The 16,772-nt window shown below is 32.3% G+C and overlaps 1 protein-coding gene across 4 annotated transcripts in view; it reads left to right on the top strand.

The window, feature by feature from the left end:
- The window catches only part of scml2 (Scm polycomb group protein like 2), a 60,791-nt gene that overhangs the window by 4,780 nt on the left and 39,239 nt on the right, over window positions 1–16,772 (top strand). For 3 of the 4 annotated variants that reach the window (XM_056468119.1, XM_056468120.1, XM_056468122.1), the window contains exons 2-8: window positions 1,168–1,388; window positions 3,973–4,051; window positions 4,136–4,204; window positions 4,288–4,358; window positions 7,116–7,350; window positions 8,133–8,221; window positions 8,454–8,697. In XM_056468119.1, coding sequence (XP_056324094.1) covers window positions 4,030–4,051; window positions 4,136–4,204; window positions 4,288–4,358; window positions 7,116–7,350; window positions 8,133–8,221; window positions 8,454–8,697 — 730 coding nt within the window. In that variant the 5' untranslated portion in view covers window positions 1,168–1,388; window positions 3,973–4,029. The remainder of the gene's footprint in view (window positions 1–1,167; window positions 1,389–3,972; window positions 4,052–4,135; window positions 4,205–4,287; window positions 4,359–7,115; window positions 7,351–8,132; window positions 8,222–8,453; window positions 8,698–16,772) is intronic. The other variant, XM_056468121.1, reaches the window with a different exon arrangement.

Genomic DNA, 16,772 nt, shown 5'->3' with positions numbered 1-16,772 from the left:
TTATAGTAACAGACACATTTTAGTTTTATCCCCAGTGCTTAATGCTGTGTTTTAGGGTTAGGGATAAAAATGTTTTAGGGTTAGGAATCTTAGAAAAATGTTTTAGTAAAAAATATTCACGCAATTCTTAGTTTTATTATGTATATATTTGACATTTTTTGTACAGTATTTACCAATATAGTATCTATTAGTATATACCTTGTTATTATAATTACATATAACTGTATGTTTGATGTGATGCTCAACAGGGTTTATAAATAAATACAGAAAAAAATGTAATATTGTGATAAAGTATTGTAATAAAGTTGTTATACAATTAAAAAATAAGTTTCTTGTTTAAACATATTTTTAAATGCGATTTATTCTTGTGGTGACAAAACATATTATTATTATTATTATTATTATTCATTCATTTTATTTTCAGCATAGTCCCTGTATTAATTTGGGGTTGCCACATCGGAATGAGCCACCAACTCATCCAGCATATGTTTTTTACACAGCGGACGCCCTTCTAGGTGCAACCCATCACTGGGAAATATTATTATCATCATTATTATAAATATTGTTATTATTATTTAATAGTTATGGTTAAATACACAAAATGGATAATGTCTTGGTTTAAAATATCTATGATATTCTCTTTTTTTTCCCTTATATCTATCTATCTATCTATCTATCTATCTATCTATCTATCTATCTATCTATCTATCTATCTATCTATCTATCTATCTATCTATCTATCTATATATATACACACCTTTATCAATATATATATATATATATATATATATATATATATATATATATATATATACACATATATATATATATATATATATATATATATATATATATATATATATATATATATATATATATATATATATATATATATATATATATATATATATATATATATTTATATATATATATATATATAAACACACAGTATATGCCTGTATATTGTACCAGCTCATATACCTTGTTATTTTAGTCAAATAACCAATTAATTCAAATCTATTTTAAATCAGTGTCAAATTAAATAGGTTGTACAGTAACATCAAACAAAAACAACATACACAAAAAGCACTCTTTTCTCTTTATTGAGATTGACATTTCTGCAGCTAAGACTCCCTTTTCAGACCATATTTGTTTTGTTTTCTTTAGCTTTGTTGAATATCCCATTACAAAGCCCTTAGTGGACTAACAGCGGGACAGAAAGGACGTTCCTCTTCCCTCAGTTTACACTGGACTTCAGCTGTGGTTAATTTCCCCAAACTGAGATTGACTGATGACTGAGAGAGCGTCCCGGCTTTGATCACACTGACTTATTATGATGTCAAACAGAGGAAAAGCTTCTCTTACCCCAGCGCTTTGATTCTCTAAAGGTATTTGTGATTTAGTGATAATCTTTTTTGCACTGTATGATGTTGGTGGAATAAATCGAGCTCAGATGCCAGTAGGGAGTATAAAGTATAATCCCTGTCTTCCGTAATGCAGGAATATGGTTTCCGGGATGAGTTCATGAACTCGGGGATGAAACTGATCTCTGCTTTGATAAAAGAGAAGACTGTTATTACAGGTCTATTATTAACACTGTTTTAAATGTAAGTTTAGGTTACGCTACTGTTCAAAAGAGGAGACTTTTTTTATTGTTGTTGAAAGAGTTTGATGCTCAGCAAGGCTTTATATATATGTAATTATGTTATATATATGTAACTGTAATATTGTGAAGTTTTTATCAGTATATCAGTAACATAAAGATATCATTATTGAATATTACATGATAATTAAATAATATTATTCATTTGTTTAATTAAGGTTTTATGACACTAGTTTGTTAATTTTGCCTTACTAAAACATAAATAATGTAATAAAATCATACATTTACATTTAATAAAAATAAATAAATTAATAATGTTTTTAATCAACATTTTCAACATAAATATTGAAACACTGGATATTTTAATATAAGAAAAAAGCATATGAATGTGCTGATTTGCTGCTCAAGAAACATTGTTATTGTTATTAATATTATTATTATTGATTGATTGATTGAGAATTGATGGTTTTTATTATGTTTTAATATATTTTGGATATTACATTATATGTCACTACTATGACAGTATATCAGTAGCAAAGATATCATTGTTGAATATTCTACGATAATTGAATAATATCATTCATTTGGTGGTTTAATTAAGGTTTTATTACACTAGTTTGTTAATTTTGCCTTACTAAAACATAAATAATGTAATAAAATCATACATTTACATTTAATAAAATAAATAAATAAATAAATAAAGTCTTTAATGAACATTTTCAACATAAATATTGAAACACTGGATGTTTTAATACAAGATATTTATCTGAATGTGCTGATTTGCTGCTCAAGAAACATTTCATTACATTATTATTATTATTGTTATTGATTGATTGAGAATTAATGGTTTTTAATAAGTTTTAATATATTTTGGATATTACATTATATGTCACTATTATGACAGTATATCAGTAACATAAACATTTCATTATTGAATATAGGATAATTAAATAATATCATTAACTTGGTCATTTAATTAAGGTGTAATGACTCTAGTTTGTTTATTTTGCCTTGCTAAAACATAATGTAATAAAATCATACATTTATATTTAATATAAATTTATAAATAATTAATGTTTTAAATGAACATTTTCAACATAAATATTGAAACACTGGATGTTTTAATACAAGATAACTAACAGTACTGATTTAATGCTCAAGAAACATTTCATTGCATTGTTATTATTATTAATATTATTATTATTATTTTATATCAATTTTGCTTATATTTTCCCAGACATCATGATCAGTTTTGTTCATAGAATTATTTAATGAAAAATAGATCATTTAAAAGAAACGCATTTATTTGCAATATTAATGTTTTGTAAAGACAATACTCTCACTTTTGATTGGTGTAACTAAAAAAGTACTTAAAAATATTTTTAATAAAGCTTAATATTATTAAACGCAACACATACAATATCAATTTTTGTAATATCACAATATTATATTCAAATTCTTCACCCTGTAAAACAGAAATATTTATAAACATGATAAATACAGTTGAAGTCCTAATTATTAACTATAACTATTTTTTATTATTTTTATTTAATTATTAGAGAAAGATTTTTTCAACACATTTCTAAACATAATAGTAATAACTTAATAACTCATCTCTAATAACTGATTTATTTTAGCTTTGCCATGATGACAGTAAATAATATTTTACTAGATATTTTCCAAGACACTTCTATAAAGCTTAAAGTGACATTTGAAGGCTTAACTAGGTTAATTAGGTTAACTAGGCAGGTTAGGGTTATTAGGCAAGTTATTGTATAAAAATGAGAAAGAAAATATAGCTTAAAGGGGCTAATAATTTTGACCTTAAAATGGCTTTTAAAAAATTAAAAACTGTTTTTATTCTAGCCAAAATAAAACAGTTTTTTTAATAAAAAAAACTAAATAAAACAGAAGAAAAATATTATCAGACATACTGTGAAAATTTCCTTGCTCTGTTAAACATCATTTGGGAAATATTTAAAAAAGAAAACAAAAAAAAACTCAAACGGGGGCTAATAATTCTGACTTCAACTGTATGTTTATAATTATAATACATCCTTGTTGAAAAGTACACAAAATACTTTTGTTGCGTGTTCAAACTACTGATGTAAAATGAGTCGAAATAATACAATTCCTACATTTAAAAAAAAAAACAAATGAATTGTTTCCTGTTCAATTCACCATTTGTAATAACAATTACGTCAACTTAAATGTTTTGTGTTGTGACAACATGAAGGAATTGTGTGGAACCCAGCATTTTACATTTGTACAGTGTACACCATTTATGACTTCTAAAAATGTGTAACTGGCTTTAATTGCACTTGAATTCCTTATTTTTCTTTCCCTATTTTTATGATTCATTCTTTTAGGTGGCTTATTAGGTGCTCTCCAGTTTCTGTCCACTTCATGTGTTTTTTCAGGTCATCATGGGAAAAACCCACCAGAAAGGTGAAAACCTCATCTCACTTTGACCTTTTAGATTTTCAGAATTACACAACACATGTATTGTTAATCTACCGTTCACTTTTTCAGACAAGAAACACCATAAGGAGAAATCTGGGAGGAATAATGAAGATTCACAGCTTTCACAGAAGCTCACGGGTAAAAGCTCCTTATTCCTCAATCATTAAGCTGTAAAATAGTCCCACAGTGTTGATGCTGATGTGTGTTTGCTCATTCCTTAGAGGCGTTCAGCTGGGAAATGTACTTGCGAGAGACGTCGTCATGTCCTGCTTCCCCCAGCTGTTTCAGACAGGTACAACAAGCCCTTCCAGCTAATAATGAAGCTGTCCTGACTAACCTAACACTCTTTCACTGAATTAGGCTGCTGCCTAATTCAGTATGACCGTTGTGTTTGTTATTCTGTGCCTGGATACTAGAGCTATGCTTCATTTTGATTGCAGTTTAACTTTTGAATTTGAATAGAACGAGCAAAGAGGATGACGAATTTAAAAAGAAGTGGAATTAAAATGCAGGGAACACTCAAAAAAGATATATAGTTGTTGCGTGTTCAAACTACTTATTTAAAATGAGCTGAAACAACACAATTATTAAGATGTTGTTGCGAGTTAACATTAGTTAAATCGGTAAAGTTAACTTAATTAATTTAAGGTGGGATAATATGAATGAATTGTGTGGAACAGTGAATGTTTCATAATATGTTATCAATAATAAAACTGTAACATTATGCCATTAAAATGTCATTCAAAACTAAAGGGTCAGTAAGTATTTTGAGGAAAGAACAATTTATTATTACTATTATTATTACTGTTATTTATTGTTATTGATTGTTTTTTAAAGGACGTATTACTTTAGTCAAATATAACATTAAGGGCCCTATCATACACCCGGGGCAAAAAGGCGCAAGGCCTGTTTGCCCTGACATGTTGCTATTTTCAGACCAGCGCAATCCTAATTTTCCCATTTTCCGCCACGTTGTTTAAATAGCTAAATTTATTTGCGCCACTTTGTGGACTCATGGGTGTTCCGGTCTAGTAAAGAGGTGTGTTAAGGCGCATTGCTGGCGCGTTGCTATTTTGATGAACTGAAATAGACTCTGGAATAGATCAGCTGAGAGCAGGTCTGAAGTCCAGCGCAGAGTGTGTTAGTTGTGCGCCTCGATTACACATTGCTTAATACACACAGGATGTACGGCAATACAGAAATATCTTTACAAATGAAAAAGAATTAAACGATTAAAATGTTACAAAAATTATTATTTTATACATAATATAAAAACCACTGCCTTCATGCCTTTTTCATCTCAGGGGGCTTTTTTCAGTTTATTCATGACAATTTGCTTTTGTATTATGTTATTATTATTATTAGCAGTATTATTTATTATATGCATATTTATTTTTGTTTTAATTAAAAACAAGCTTAGATTTGTCCACCTGTCAGGTTTTGGACCATATGGGGCATAGCATGTGTGTTTGGATATAACTCAGTTTTTTTGACTTCGTTATTATTGTTCATTTATTCGTTTGCTCGAAATTAGAACTGAATTTAGAAATAGTTCTGGCTTGTACAACACTGTTTCCTTATCCATGAAAGTAAAGAAGTAAAGTTAAAGTAAAGGCTGAATGGAGGAGGCTCGTTCTTTATCCTCACTGCAGATGGTCTGTTTAACTGTTTTCTCACTAGTGAAGTGTTCAGTTTTTCAACTTACAAAGTCAGCCATGTAAATAGCAAATGTGCCAAGGCATGGCACAACTGACTCTTAAAGGGAACGGGAGATGAGACTATGATTGGTTTATACTCAAAGCACACCTATAAATCATTAAGAGAATAAGCTCAACCCTGTTAGACCATGCGCCGCTGCGCAAAGCATATTTTTCCATCCTTAAAATAGCAAAAATGGATTCGGATACGCCCCTAATGCTTTTGCGGCATGTGCTTTAGAATTTGCGCCTAGATCGTTGAAATAGAGCCCTAAGTTTTTATCTGAATAAATAATACATTTAGGTACTTTCTGTTCATCAAAGAATCCTAAAAATGAATGACTGAGAATGCTAAGATAATTAGTACATTAGTTAACATTGCTAAAAGAATTTTAATTTAAGAAATAAATGTTTATATTTGGTGTAATAATATTGATTTTCAGTCACAACAAATTAAAAATATGCCATTTTCAAGACAAGGAACACTCTAAATGACCATATTTTTTATTTTTAAATTTGGAAGAAATACTATTAGACCTCTATAAAATAAACAAGTACTAACAATTTACCTATTATTTTACTATTAGAAATGCGTATATATAGTAAATAAAAACTAAATAAATAAATAAATAAAAAAGCCTGAAAGTATTCACACCCCTGGCATATTCTGACTTAAAGTGTTTGTTCAAATGTAAATAAAAGCTGAGAAATATTTTTTCTACAATGATGCCTCTTGTACATCATCTAATTATCTTAAAAAAAGTAATTTTAAGTCAGAATCTGCCAGGGGTAGCAATAATTTTGGCCTTTTCTGTAAATTTGATAAATTATGTTAAAATTTGGATGAAATAATGTTCCAGCATCATTTAATATATCAGACATATTTCTATAAAAGAATCAACAATATACTACTTCTGACTTGCACCTATTAAATATATAAATCTTTTAATAAAACATATTTAGGGATTTTGTGTGGTATATAATTTCTTGTAAATTACATTTAGTTACATTTAATGAGTTTCTTCTGTAAATCACAGTAAACATGTATGACAGCATTTTCTTTGCTGAAGAACAAATAAACAGGACAAATTCTAATGCCTCTCTGTCTCTGTTTAATTAGTTAAATGGTTATAATTTTTTATTAGTGATGTTTATCATTGTTATTATTATTATTATAATGATTTTTTTAAATCTATGTATTGTTTTTTTTTTTTTTGCCTGCTGAACATATTTGCAGTGTGACTTTGTGGGGGATATAATGTAAGATCTGGTTTCAGATGTTTGTATCTCTAATAAAGTGTGTCAAAAGTCAAAGTCTCTCTCTCTCTTTCACTCACTGTGTTTGTCTCCAGTCCAGAGTTCCTCCCGCTAATGATTTTGGAGTGGGGATGAAGGTGGAGGCCTGTGACCCGAGGAATGCCTCCTCCTGGTGTATTGCCACAGTCATGGGTTTGATGGGTGTTCGTCTGCGGCTTCGGCTGGACGGCAGCGACAGCACCAATGACTTCTGGAGGCTGGTGGACGCAGCTGACATTCAGCCTATCGGCACGTGTGAGAAGAGTGGAGACATGCTGCAGCCACCACTGGGTACAGTAGAGTGCATTAAAAAAAAAACTCGTTTTTTTACTACAGGATTATACAGTTGAAGTCAGAATTATTAGCCATCCTGAATTATTAGCTCCCCTGTATATTTCTGTTTAATGGAAAGAAGATTTTTTAACACATTACTAAACATAAAAGTTTTAATAACTCATTTCTAATAACTGATTTTTTTTTATCTTTGCCATGATGACAAATTAAACTTAACTAGGTTAATTAGGGTAATTAGGAAAGTCATTGTATAACAATGGTTTGTTCTGTAGGCAATCAAAAAAAAATTGCTTAAATGGGCTGATAATATTGGCCTTATGGTTTTAATGGTTTTAAAAAACGTTAACTGCTTTTATTCTAGCCGAAATAAAACAAATAAGGCTTTCTCCAGAAGAAAAAATATTATAGGAAATACTGTGAACAATTCCTTGCCCTGTTAAACATTATTGGGGAATATCTGAATAAGAAAAAAAAAAAATAATAAATAAAATAAAAATAAAAAAATCACAGGAGGGCAAATAATTTTGACTTCAACTGTATATTAAAGAATGTAAACACAAAGTAAAGTATTAGTATTTTTCAAATGTAATTCAAGATTTAAACATTGTGAAGTCCTGTTAAAATTGAATAAATTGATTTGATAAAGATGTAAATAAATTAAAAAAAGAGAAAAACAACAAACTACTAAAACAATTACAAAAAAACTGAAATGTCACTATACTTATTTTACATTCTGTTCATGATCCATTCCCTGTTTAACACCACTTTCTCATCTTCAGGGTTCAGAATGAATGCTTCTTCATGGCCCATGTTCCTATTAAAAACATTAAGTGGTGCAGAAATGGCTCCATCTTCAGCCTTTAAAAAGGTAATTTCATTTTAAATCACAAAATCCAAATTAATAAGCTTTTCAGACATCCACAATTAACATTTTGAAATAAATTAAAATATAAGCCATGACTTGATTGTAAACACAAATTCAGGCTTTTATAAATGATGATGATTTTTAACAACACTGTATTGTAAAAAAAAGATTTTTTTTCCTGATATTTTGAGCAATCAGCAGTCATTTCAGTATATGAATGCTCATTTTTTTAAAGGAGCCGCCCAGGCCGACTCAGAACTTTTTCAAAGCGGGAATGAAACTGGAGGCGGTGGACAGAAAGAACCCGTACCTCATCTGTCCTGCAACCATCGGGGAGGTTAGAGGAGACAAAATCTTCATCATGTTTGACGGTTGGAGAGGAGCATTTGACTATTGGTGTCAGTTTGACTCCAGGGACATCTTTCCCGTGGGCTGGTGTCAACTGACCAATCACAGCCTGCAGCCGCCCGGAAACTGCTGTGAGTACAGACTCTTACCAATAGAGGGCGCTAAAATTATGTTTATATTCAGTGTGCATGGAAAACCAATGTACTGCATATAGTGCTGTTCGGCTTTATGAGTTTACAATCTAGTGTATTAACACTAGTTGGAAATAGATAAGAATTTTCTTTATAAAATGAAACTAAATTAAGGCAAGATTTTAAGGTTTTTTTTCCATTATAACTTCATTTAGTATAATTTCATTGTAATTTAAAGCAGGTTTCCCCACAAGTCCAAAAGCATGTGGTATAGGTGAATTGGGAAAGCTAAATTGTCCATAGTGTGTGTGTGAATGTGTGCATGGATGTTTCCCAGTGATGGGTTGCAGCTGGAAGCGCATCCGCTACGTAAAACATGCTAGATAAGTTGGTGGTTCATTCCGCTGTGGCGACCCCAGATTAATAAAGGGATTAAGCCGAAAAGAAAATGAATGAATGAATGAATCGAATTTAAAAAAAAAGTCTCTTGAAATACTCTTTAAGGTGTTTTTTGTTGCACTTAGATTTGTCTATAGATTTAAATTAGAATATCTATTTTAAAGGTATTTAATAACATACATAAATCTACAGTATGTATATTACATAAATCTTCACTTCAGCAGCTCTTACATATAAACAACACTTCTGTATTCTGAAGGGTTTTCTTTTTCTGAGGGATGTATTCATACACAAGTTGCTTGATTATATATAACATTTTATTGTACACAAAATTGTGGAAATGTCTTTCCTGCTGTTCATAGTAGTTTCTGAATTATGAGGTGAAAAAAAGAGATTCCCTAAATCCTTTCTATAAAAATCGGACTTTAAATGTGACTTCATCCAATGTTCAGATGAGGTTTTGTGATAGAATTGTATGCAAATGAAAGCATATTTAATTAAGTGGCTCATTAACATATTTTAGAAAACTTGTGTTGGAAAACTTGCATTTTTACATCTAATATAATTAATCAGGGGTGGCGCAGTGGGTAGCGCTGTCGTCTCACAGTAAGAAAGTCAGTTGGCATTTTTGTGTGGAGTTTGCATGTTCTCCCCGTGTTGGTTTTAGTTTTAGCATGTTCACATCCAGTGTCTTGCTCTACATTTAAAATTTCACTAAAATTAAGTTTAACAATGTAAACATTTAATAATGAATACACATTGGGTGTTTTTAGAATTTGACAAATATATTTTTTAAATGTAATTCTATCATAGGCTAGTTGTACAATGCTAAAGCTTTTTGAATACTGACCAAATCTACTATTATTTGTTATTTAACATTTAATTCAGTTGTTTAATGCCTTGCTATATATCAGAAGACATTAACCAGTTTTAAATCACAGTGTGCCTCGCTATTATTAGACGTATACTATTCTGTGACATTATAGCGATGTGCCAATAATCATCTGTCATACAATTCACCTTCATAAATACTGACATTTTTATTTTCTCTGCTTTATAATCTACTGACAGAAGCATATTAATCTTTACATTAGAAGATTGATCTTCACACCTTTTGCATTTTTATTGTTTCAAAGCCTCACTATCTTCATGTTATGTGCAGTTCTTTTCAATATTGTTACTTTTTTTACACTGCTGGTCAATTATAGGGCAACCCATTAGAGGGTTAGCACTGTCACCTCACAGCAAGAAGGTTGCTGGTTTGAGTCCCGACTGGGCCAGTTGGCATTTCTGTGTGTAGTTCACATGTTCTCCCCGTGTTCGTGTGGGTTCCCTCCAGGTGCTTCGGTTTTCCCCACAGTCCAAAGACATGCACTATAGGTGCACTATAGGTGAACTGAAATGGCTAAATTGGCCGTACTGTGTGTGTGTGTGTGTGTGTGTGTGTGTGTGTGTGTGTGTGTGTGTGTGTGTAAATGCGAGAGTGTATGGGTGTTTTCCAGTACTGGGTTGTGGCTGAAAGAGCACTCGTGGCATGAAACATATGCTGGATAAGTTGGTGGTTTTAATTTGCTGTGGTGACCCCTAATAAATAAAAGGACTAAGCTGAAAGAAAATAAATGATTGAATAAATGGTCAATTATATTTCATTCAGCCTGCTGAGGATATTATGTTTATTAAATTTTTCACAAGTGTTTTTGTTTTGTTCTAAAGTATATAATCAAGGAGATTTTGTAATTAATTATTTATCCTCAAATCAATACGACCCCCTTAGACTATCGTTCATCTTCATAGCACAAGCTAAGATATTTTAGATGAAATCCAAGAGCTCTCTGGCCCTACATAGACAGCTATGTTACCAAGACGTACAAAGAAAATGAACCAGAAAATAAATAAAAATAGTCAAAACACTCACATCAGTGACTCAACTCCATCATACGATCTCCAAGAACACTTCCGTGCACCAAAAAGAGGTAAAAATAAGTTTGCCTATATCTTCTCTTGCGCATCAGGTCAGAGAGCAAATATACTATGAAAGTTAAAAACATGGATGCGCATGCTTCCCATAGTAATTGCCCTTTCTACACTGCAAAAAATGCCTTTCTTACTTAGATTTTTGGTCTTGATTCTAGTCCAAATATCTACAAATTCTTATCAAGAATCAAGAAGCGTTTCTTAGAGAAGCAAAAATTATTGTCTTGTTTTAAGAAATAATATGCCAAAAGCTCCTTTCACACACAGACCTTTCCGGAAAATTACCATACATTTTTCAGAAAGGGATCATGTGTGAATAGGCCCTTTTAGAAAATACCGTTAAAATTAGTTCTGGAAATTTTCCAGAAAGAGAAGTTGTAACATTACCAGTAATTTGCCGGAATGCTGCGCTGTGTGAACACAGAAGGAAAATTGCTGTAAAGAGCGCGTTCACGATTAGAATGCGCTGACCTGAGATGTCTACTCCAGCCAATCAGAACATTCAGACGCATTCACATCCATGCTGTTTATGAAAATAAAAGCCTTTGAACATTTTTCCAGACACATTTAGCAGGTAGATGTTAGTCAGATAACGTTTCTATGTGCCTTTTTAATGCCAATTGTGTAAAAAATGATCAAAGTGAAACCATCAACAAAAGCCCAACCCCTTCTATATTTACAAATACAAGCGATGCTGTTTAGAGCTCATTTCTGGTTAATGATGACAGAATTTACCGGTATTTTGGAATGGAGGTGTGAATGGTCTTTTCCCGGAAAAAATCAGGAACGTCCTTGCCTGTGTGAACATTGCTTTTTTTTTATGTACCGGTAATGTAGATACGGTAATTTTCCGAATATTTACTAGTTTCACTGTGTGAAAGGGGCTAAAGTTAAGTGAGTTTTTCCCTTAAAACAAGCTAAATAATCTCCCAATGGGGTGAGCAAAAGGAAAACAAGATTATTTAGCTTGTTTTATGGAAAAACTCTTCATTTTGGCATATTATTTCTTAAAATAGCAGCTCAGTGGGTAGCGCTGTTGCCTCACAGCAAGAAGATCACTGATTCGACCTTCAGCTGGGTCAGTTGGCATTTATGTGTGGAGTTTGCATTTTCTCCCCATGTTGGCGTAGATTTCCTCCAGGTGCTCCGGTTTCCCCCACACTCCAAAGACATGCGCTGTAGGTCAGTTGTGTAAGCTAAATTTTCTGTAGTGTATGTGTGTGTAAATGAGAATGTATGGGCGGTTCCCAGTTGCAGCTGGAATGGCATCCGCTGCGTAAAACATATGCTGGATAAGTTGGCAGTTCATTCCACTGTGGTGACCCCTAATTAATAAAGGGACTAAGCCAAAAAGAAAATGAATGAATGAATGAATGATTTTGTGTTACACGATCACGATTTTGTGTTACAAAGGTCTCAGAGAATTGTTACGACATGAAGGTGAGTAACTAATAACCAAATGTTCATTTTCGAGTGAAAAATACTTCTTAAATCTGTCCTCAAAAATGTATTTAGCCCTTTATTTTAAGCTCACATATATCTCTCTTGTCTCTTTAACATGAGCAACACGCAGTAACATAGCAAACACCTAATTCTTTTTGACAGCAACATCTATTTAACATGCACACCTTGCTGGGCTGCACATATAACTCCTGATGTGCTGTAAATCTGGCCTGTGTTGGTTTATCGCTGTCTGTTGGTGCTGTTCAAAAGTTGAACCCGAGCTTAAGCAGTTTGTGTGGCTCTGGCAGAATAATTGATGGGAAGAGAATGAAAACGGAGTTCATGATGGATGGTGGTAGTTACGCGTCTCCTATCAGTTCTTCCTCCTCTGAATACTTTCGGGGCATGTTTACAGCTCTCTTCCTGCTTTTAGCTGAGCGGACGCAACCAGACAGAAAGGATTTTGGGTGTTGGGGACGTTTCTCGTTTATCCTAGTCAGACATCAGGTTTTGTGATTATTATAGTACAAATTAGCAGACAAGGGTTTTTTATTTTTATTAATTGTTTTGATTAGACAGTGGTGGAAAGAGTACTGAAAACCATTACTTGCATAAAATGTAGTGCAAGTAGAGTAAAAGTATCTGTTGTAAATATTACTCAAAGTATGAGTAAAAAGTAGCTCTTTAAAAAGTACTCAAGAGCAGTGAGTAGTGAATTTTACGCTGTAAAATGCGGATGCATTAATATGTAATTTGTGGATGTGTGTAAACGTAACATTCTGTAGTGCATTTAGTGATTGCCCATTATGCACACAAAGTCATAAGATGTTAATATTAGGTTAGATTTAGGTTGTGATGTCGGGTGACCAAAATTCAAAGTATAGCTAGTGTCTAAGGATTTAAGTTGTGTTGGAAAGTGACCAAAATCCAACATCGAGCCAACATCTTAAACCAACATCTTATTGACGCCAAATACTGACATTTGTTCATCAAGTATGGCAACCAAAATCCAATGTCTGATAGACGTCATAATGGTAAAGTCCACACAATGTCAAGCTGTAACATCATTAGACGTCGATTATGGTTGATTTTAGGTTGGACATTGACGTCGGATTGAGGTTGGGTTCTGATGTCAACCAGATTTTTATTTACAAACAAACTGCAACATCCCCACAACTTTGGGGTACTATGTCAATCTGACGTCATGTTGACATCTTGTGCTTGCTGGGTGTTTAAAGCCATTTCGACATCATAAACATCTGTCATCTTCTCATCAGTGACATGCATCTAAACAGTCTCTAGGTCAATGCATGTAAAGATTTTGGACATCTTCTCTGACACTTTTAATGCTTCTAAATGCTGCTACAATTATAAAGCGCCCATGTCTTGAGGATCATTATGATGCGATTTACCTTCTATGTGCGATTTGATTGGACAGAAATCGCAAGACTACTCAGCCAATCTCCATAGACAAGAACAAATAAAGTAGTGACTGCAGGTTGAAGGAACGTAGTGGAGTAAAAGTAATGATACTGCACTAAAATGTACTCAAGGGAGAGTAAAAGTACACATTTTTAAAACTACTTAGTAAATTACAACTCCTGAGAAAACTACTCAATTACAGAGTATTTGTAATTTATTACTTTACACCACTGTGATTAGACAAGGAAGAATTTTCTCCAATTTTGAAGCTATTGTTTTAAAGTGTATAGCATGCACAGACACTCAACATGTGCACACTTAGGCATGGGCCTTGTATAAAAATATCCTGGTTTCATGATATTACGTTATTGTGATTACTGCTCTAAATATGTTTTTTTTAAATGCTGGGTAAAACACACCAAATCCCCCCCCTCATTGAACACAATATATTTTATTTTAAGAAACATTTTAATCATCTAATCAGGCTAAATAATTAAATATGAATCATGGACTTTTGCTATAATCATTTCATTCTTCTTGCTATCTTCATTAGTTTCAAAAATTCAACAATAGATTTCTTAAAAAGGCATCTTTGGATATCTTTTTACTGGATATAAAGTAAACCAATGCACTGTTCAGGTCTATAGCATGCTTGGATGTTGGTGTAAACATTCATATACCATAGGAACGGTATAACAGAAAATTTTAGCGGTTTTAAAACCTTGGCTTTTCTGAACTGCAGTAAACCTTGAAACCAGATATCGTCCCAGCTTATGCACACTAGAAAGCACTGCAGAGGTGTAACAATACATTGTTGTTTTAAAGATTTGCAATATAAAATGGGACTTTATGTAAGCCTGTCACAATAATCAATATATCGACTTATCGCACAATACATGGACATGACCTGTCATTTTTGTGAGGCAATATATATCGCACATACATAAAAAAACAATTCCAGCAACATTTTAGCTGATTTTGCAGCATCTCAATTGGAGGCATCTGTGAAAACACTGTAGTATTTAATATAAATTACTATAGTATATTTTCACGTGGGTGTCTGATAACTGAATATACAGTTGAAGTCAGAATTTTTAGCCCACCTGAATTATTAGCCCCCAGTTTATTTTTCTCCTAATTTCTGTTTAACGGAGAGAAGATTTATTTCAATACATTTCTAAACATAATATTTTTAATAACTAATTTCTAATAACCAATTTATTTTATCTTTGCCATGATGACAGTAAATAATATTTTACTAGATATTTTTCAAAACACTTCTATACAGCTTAAAATGACATTTAAAGGCTTAACTGGGTTAATTAAATTAAATAGGCAGGTTAGGGTAATTAGGCAAGTTATTGTATAATGATGATTTGTTCTGTAGACTATCGAACCTTAAAATGGGTTTTAAAAAAATTAAAACTGCTTTTATTCTAGCTGAAATAAAAGAGACGGCTTTCTCCAGAAGAAAAAATATTATCAGACATACTGTGAACATTTCCTTGCTCTGTAAAAGATCATTTGGGAAATATTTAAAAAAGAAAAAAATTCAAAGGGGGCTAATAATTCTGCTTTAACTGTAGATCTGGTAGCAGATATCGCAGCCTCTGTTACTTTTACTTTGCACTTTTTTGTTACGTTTATTATTATTTATTTAGTATATGCATTTTCACATTCTGATGCCACTGCCTAATTACTACTTTGTTAAAATGACCAAAATTAAATATTCTTAAGTGTACTTGCATTGTGATGCTATTATATTGTCGTTCTGACATTATATGAGTGGCATAAAATGGACAATAATATAGTTTATTGCAATATATTTAGATGTAATATTTCATACAACAAAAAATAGATATCATGACAGGCCTAACTATATGTTTCTCTGATGTAAGCAGTAGTGTTTTAATACATTTATGATATAAGATTTAACCAAAGAGTCAGCTTGCTGTAAGCTCATTCTATCATCCTGTACAGACCATCATGCTCTTTCAAGCCTATAAGAGTTTCATTCATCTTCACGACACAGATGAGGATGTTTTTTAATGAAACCTGAGTTTACTGTTCATTCCCATAAGGCTTTAAAGATCCCAAAAGGTCATAAAGACCCCATAAAAAGAATCAATCAAGAAGTCGAATACAAATTCAAGTTTTCTGAAGAGACATGCTTGCTTTCTCTATATAACACTGAATATAATCTGAATATAATGCAAGAGCGATCTGATGAACCAAAGTCTGATTCACTAGTAAAAAAATGGCCTTTTTATATGTAATGTAAATATATTGTTACTGTTCTGGATAACATGGTGACTCAGTGGTTAGCACTGTTGCTTCACAGCAAAAAGGTCGCTGGTTCAAGTCCCAGCTGGGCCAGTTGGCATTTCTATGTGGAGTTTGCATGTTCTCCCCGTGTTCGCGTGGGTTTTCTCCGGGTACTCGGTTTTTCCCCACAGTCCAAAGACATGCGCTATAGGTGAATTGAATTAAACTAAATTGCAGCTGGAAGGGCATCTGCTGTGTAAAACATATGCTGGATTAATTGGTGGTTCATTCCGCTGTGGCAACCCTTGATGAATAAAGGGACTAAGCCAAAGGATAATGAATGAATCCTTTTTTATGGCTGTCAAACAGTGGCCAAGATCAGTGATGACCCTTTGTGGACAAACAAATATGAATCATATTTCTTCATAAAGTTATTGTTGCCAATATAAAGTAACTGTCCTTGTCAGTTATGAAAACTATTAAAAATCAGCATGAACCAGAAGTCGCTGCAGACTTTCATCTCAGGATGATAATGTATTTTCAACTGAAAGTGAATATTGATAAATGCATTC

The sequence above is a fragment of the Danio aesculapii genome, chromosome 11, assembly GCF_903798145.1.
Source record: "Danio aesculapii chromosome 11, fDanAes4.1, whole genome shotgun sequence".
Classification (NCBI taxonomy): Eukaryota; Metazoa; Chordata; class Actinopteri; order Cypriniformes; family Danionidae; genus Danio; species Danio aesculapii.
This window is presented reverse-complemented; position numbering and strand designations above follow the sequence as displayed.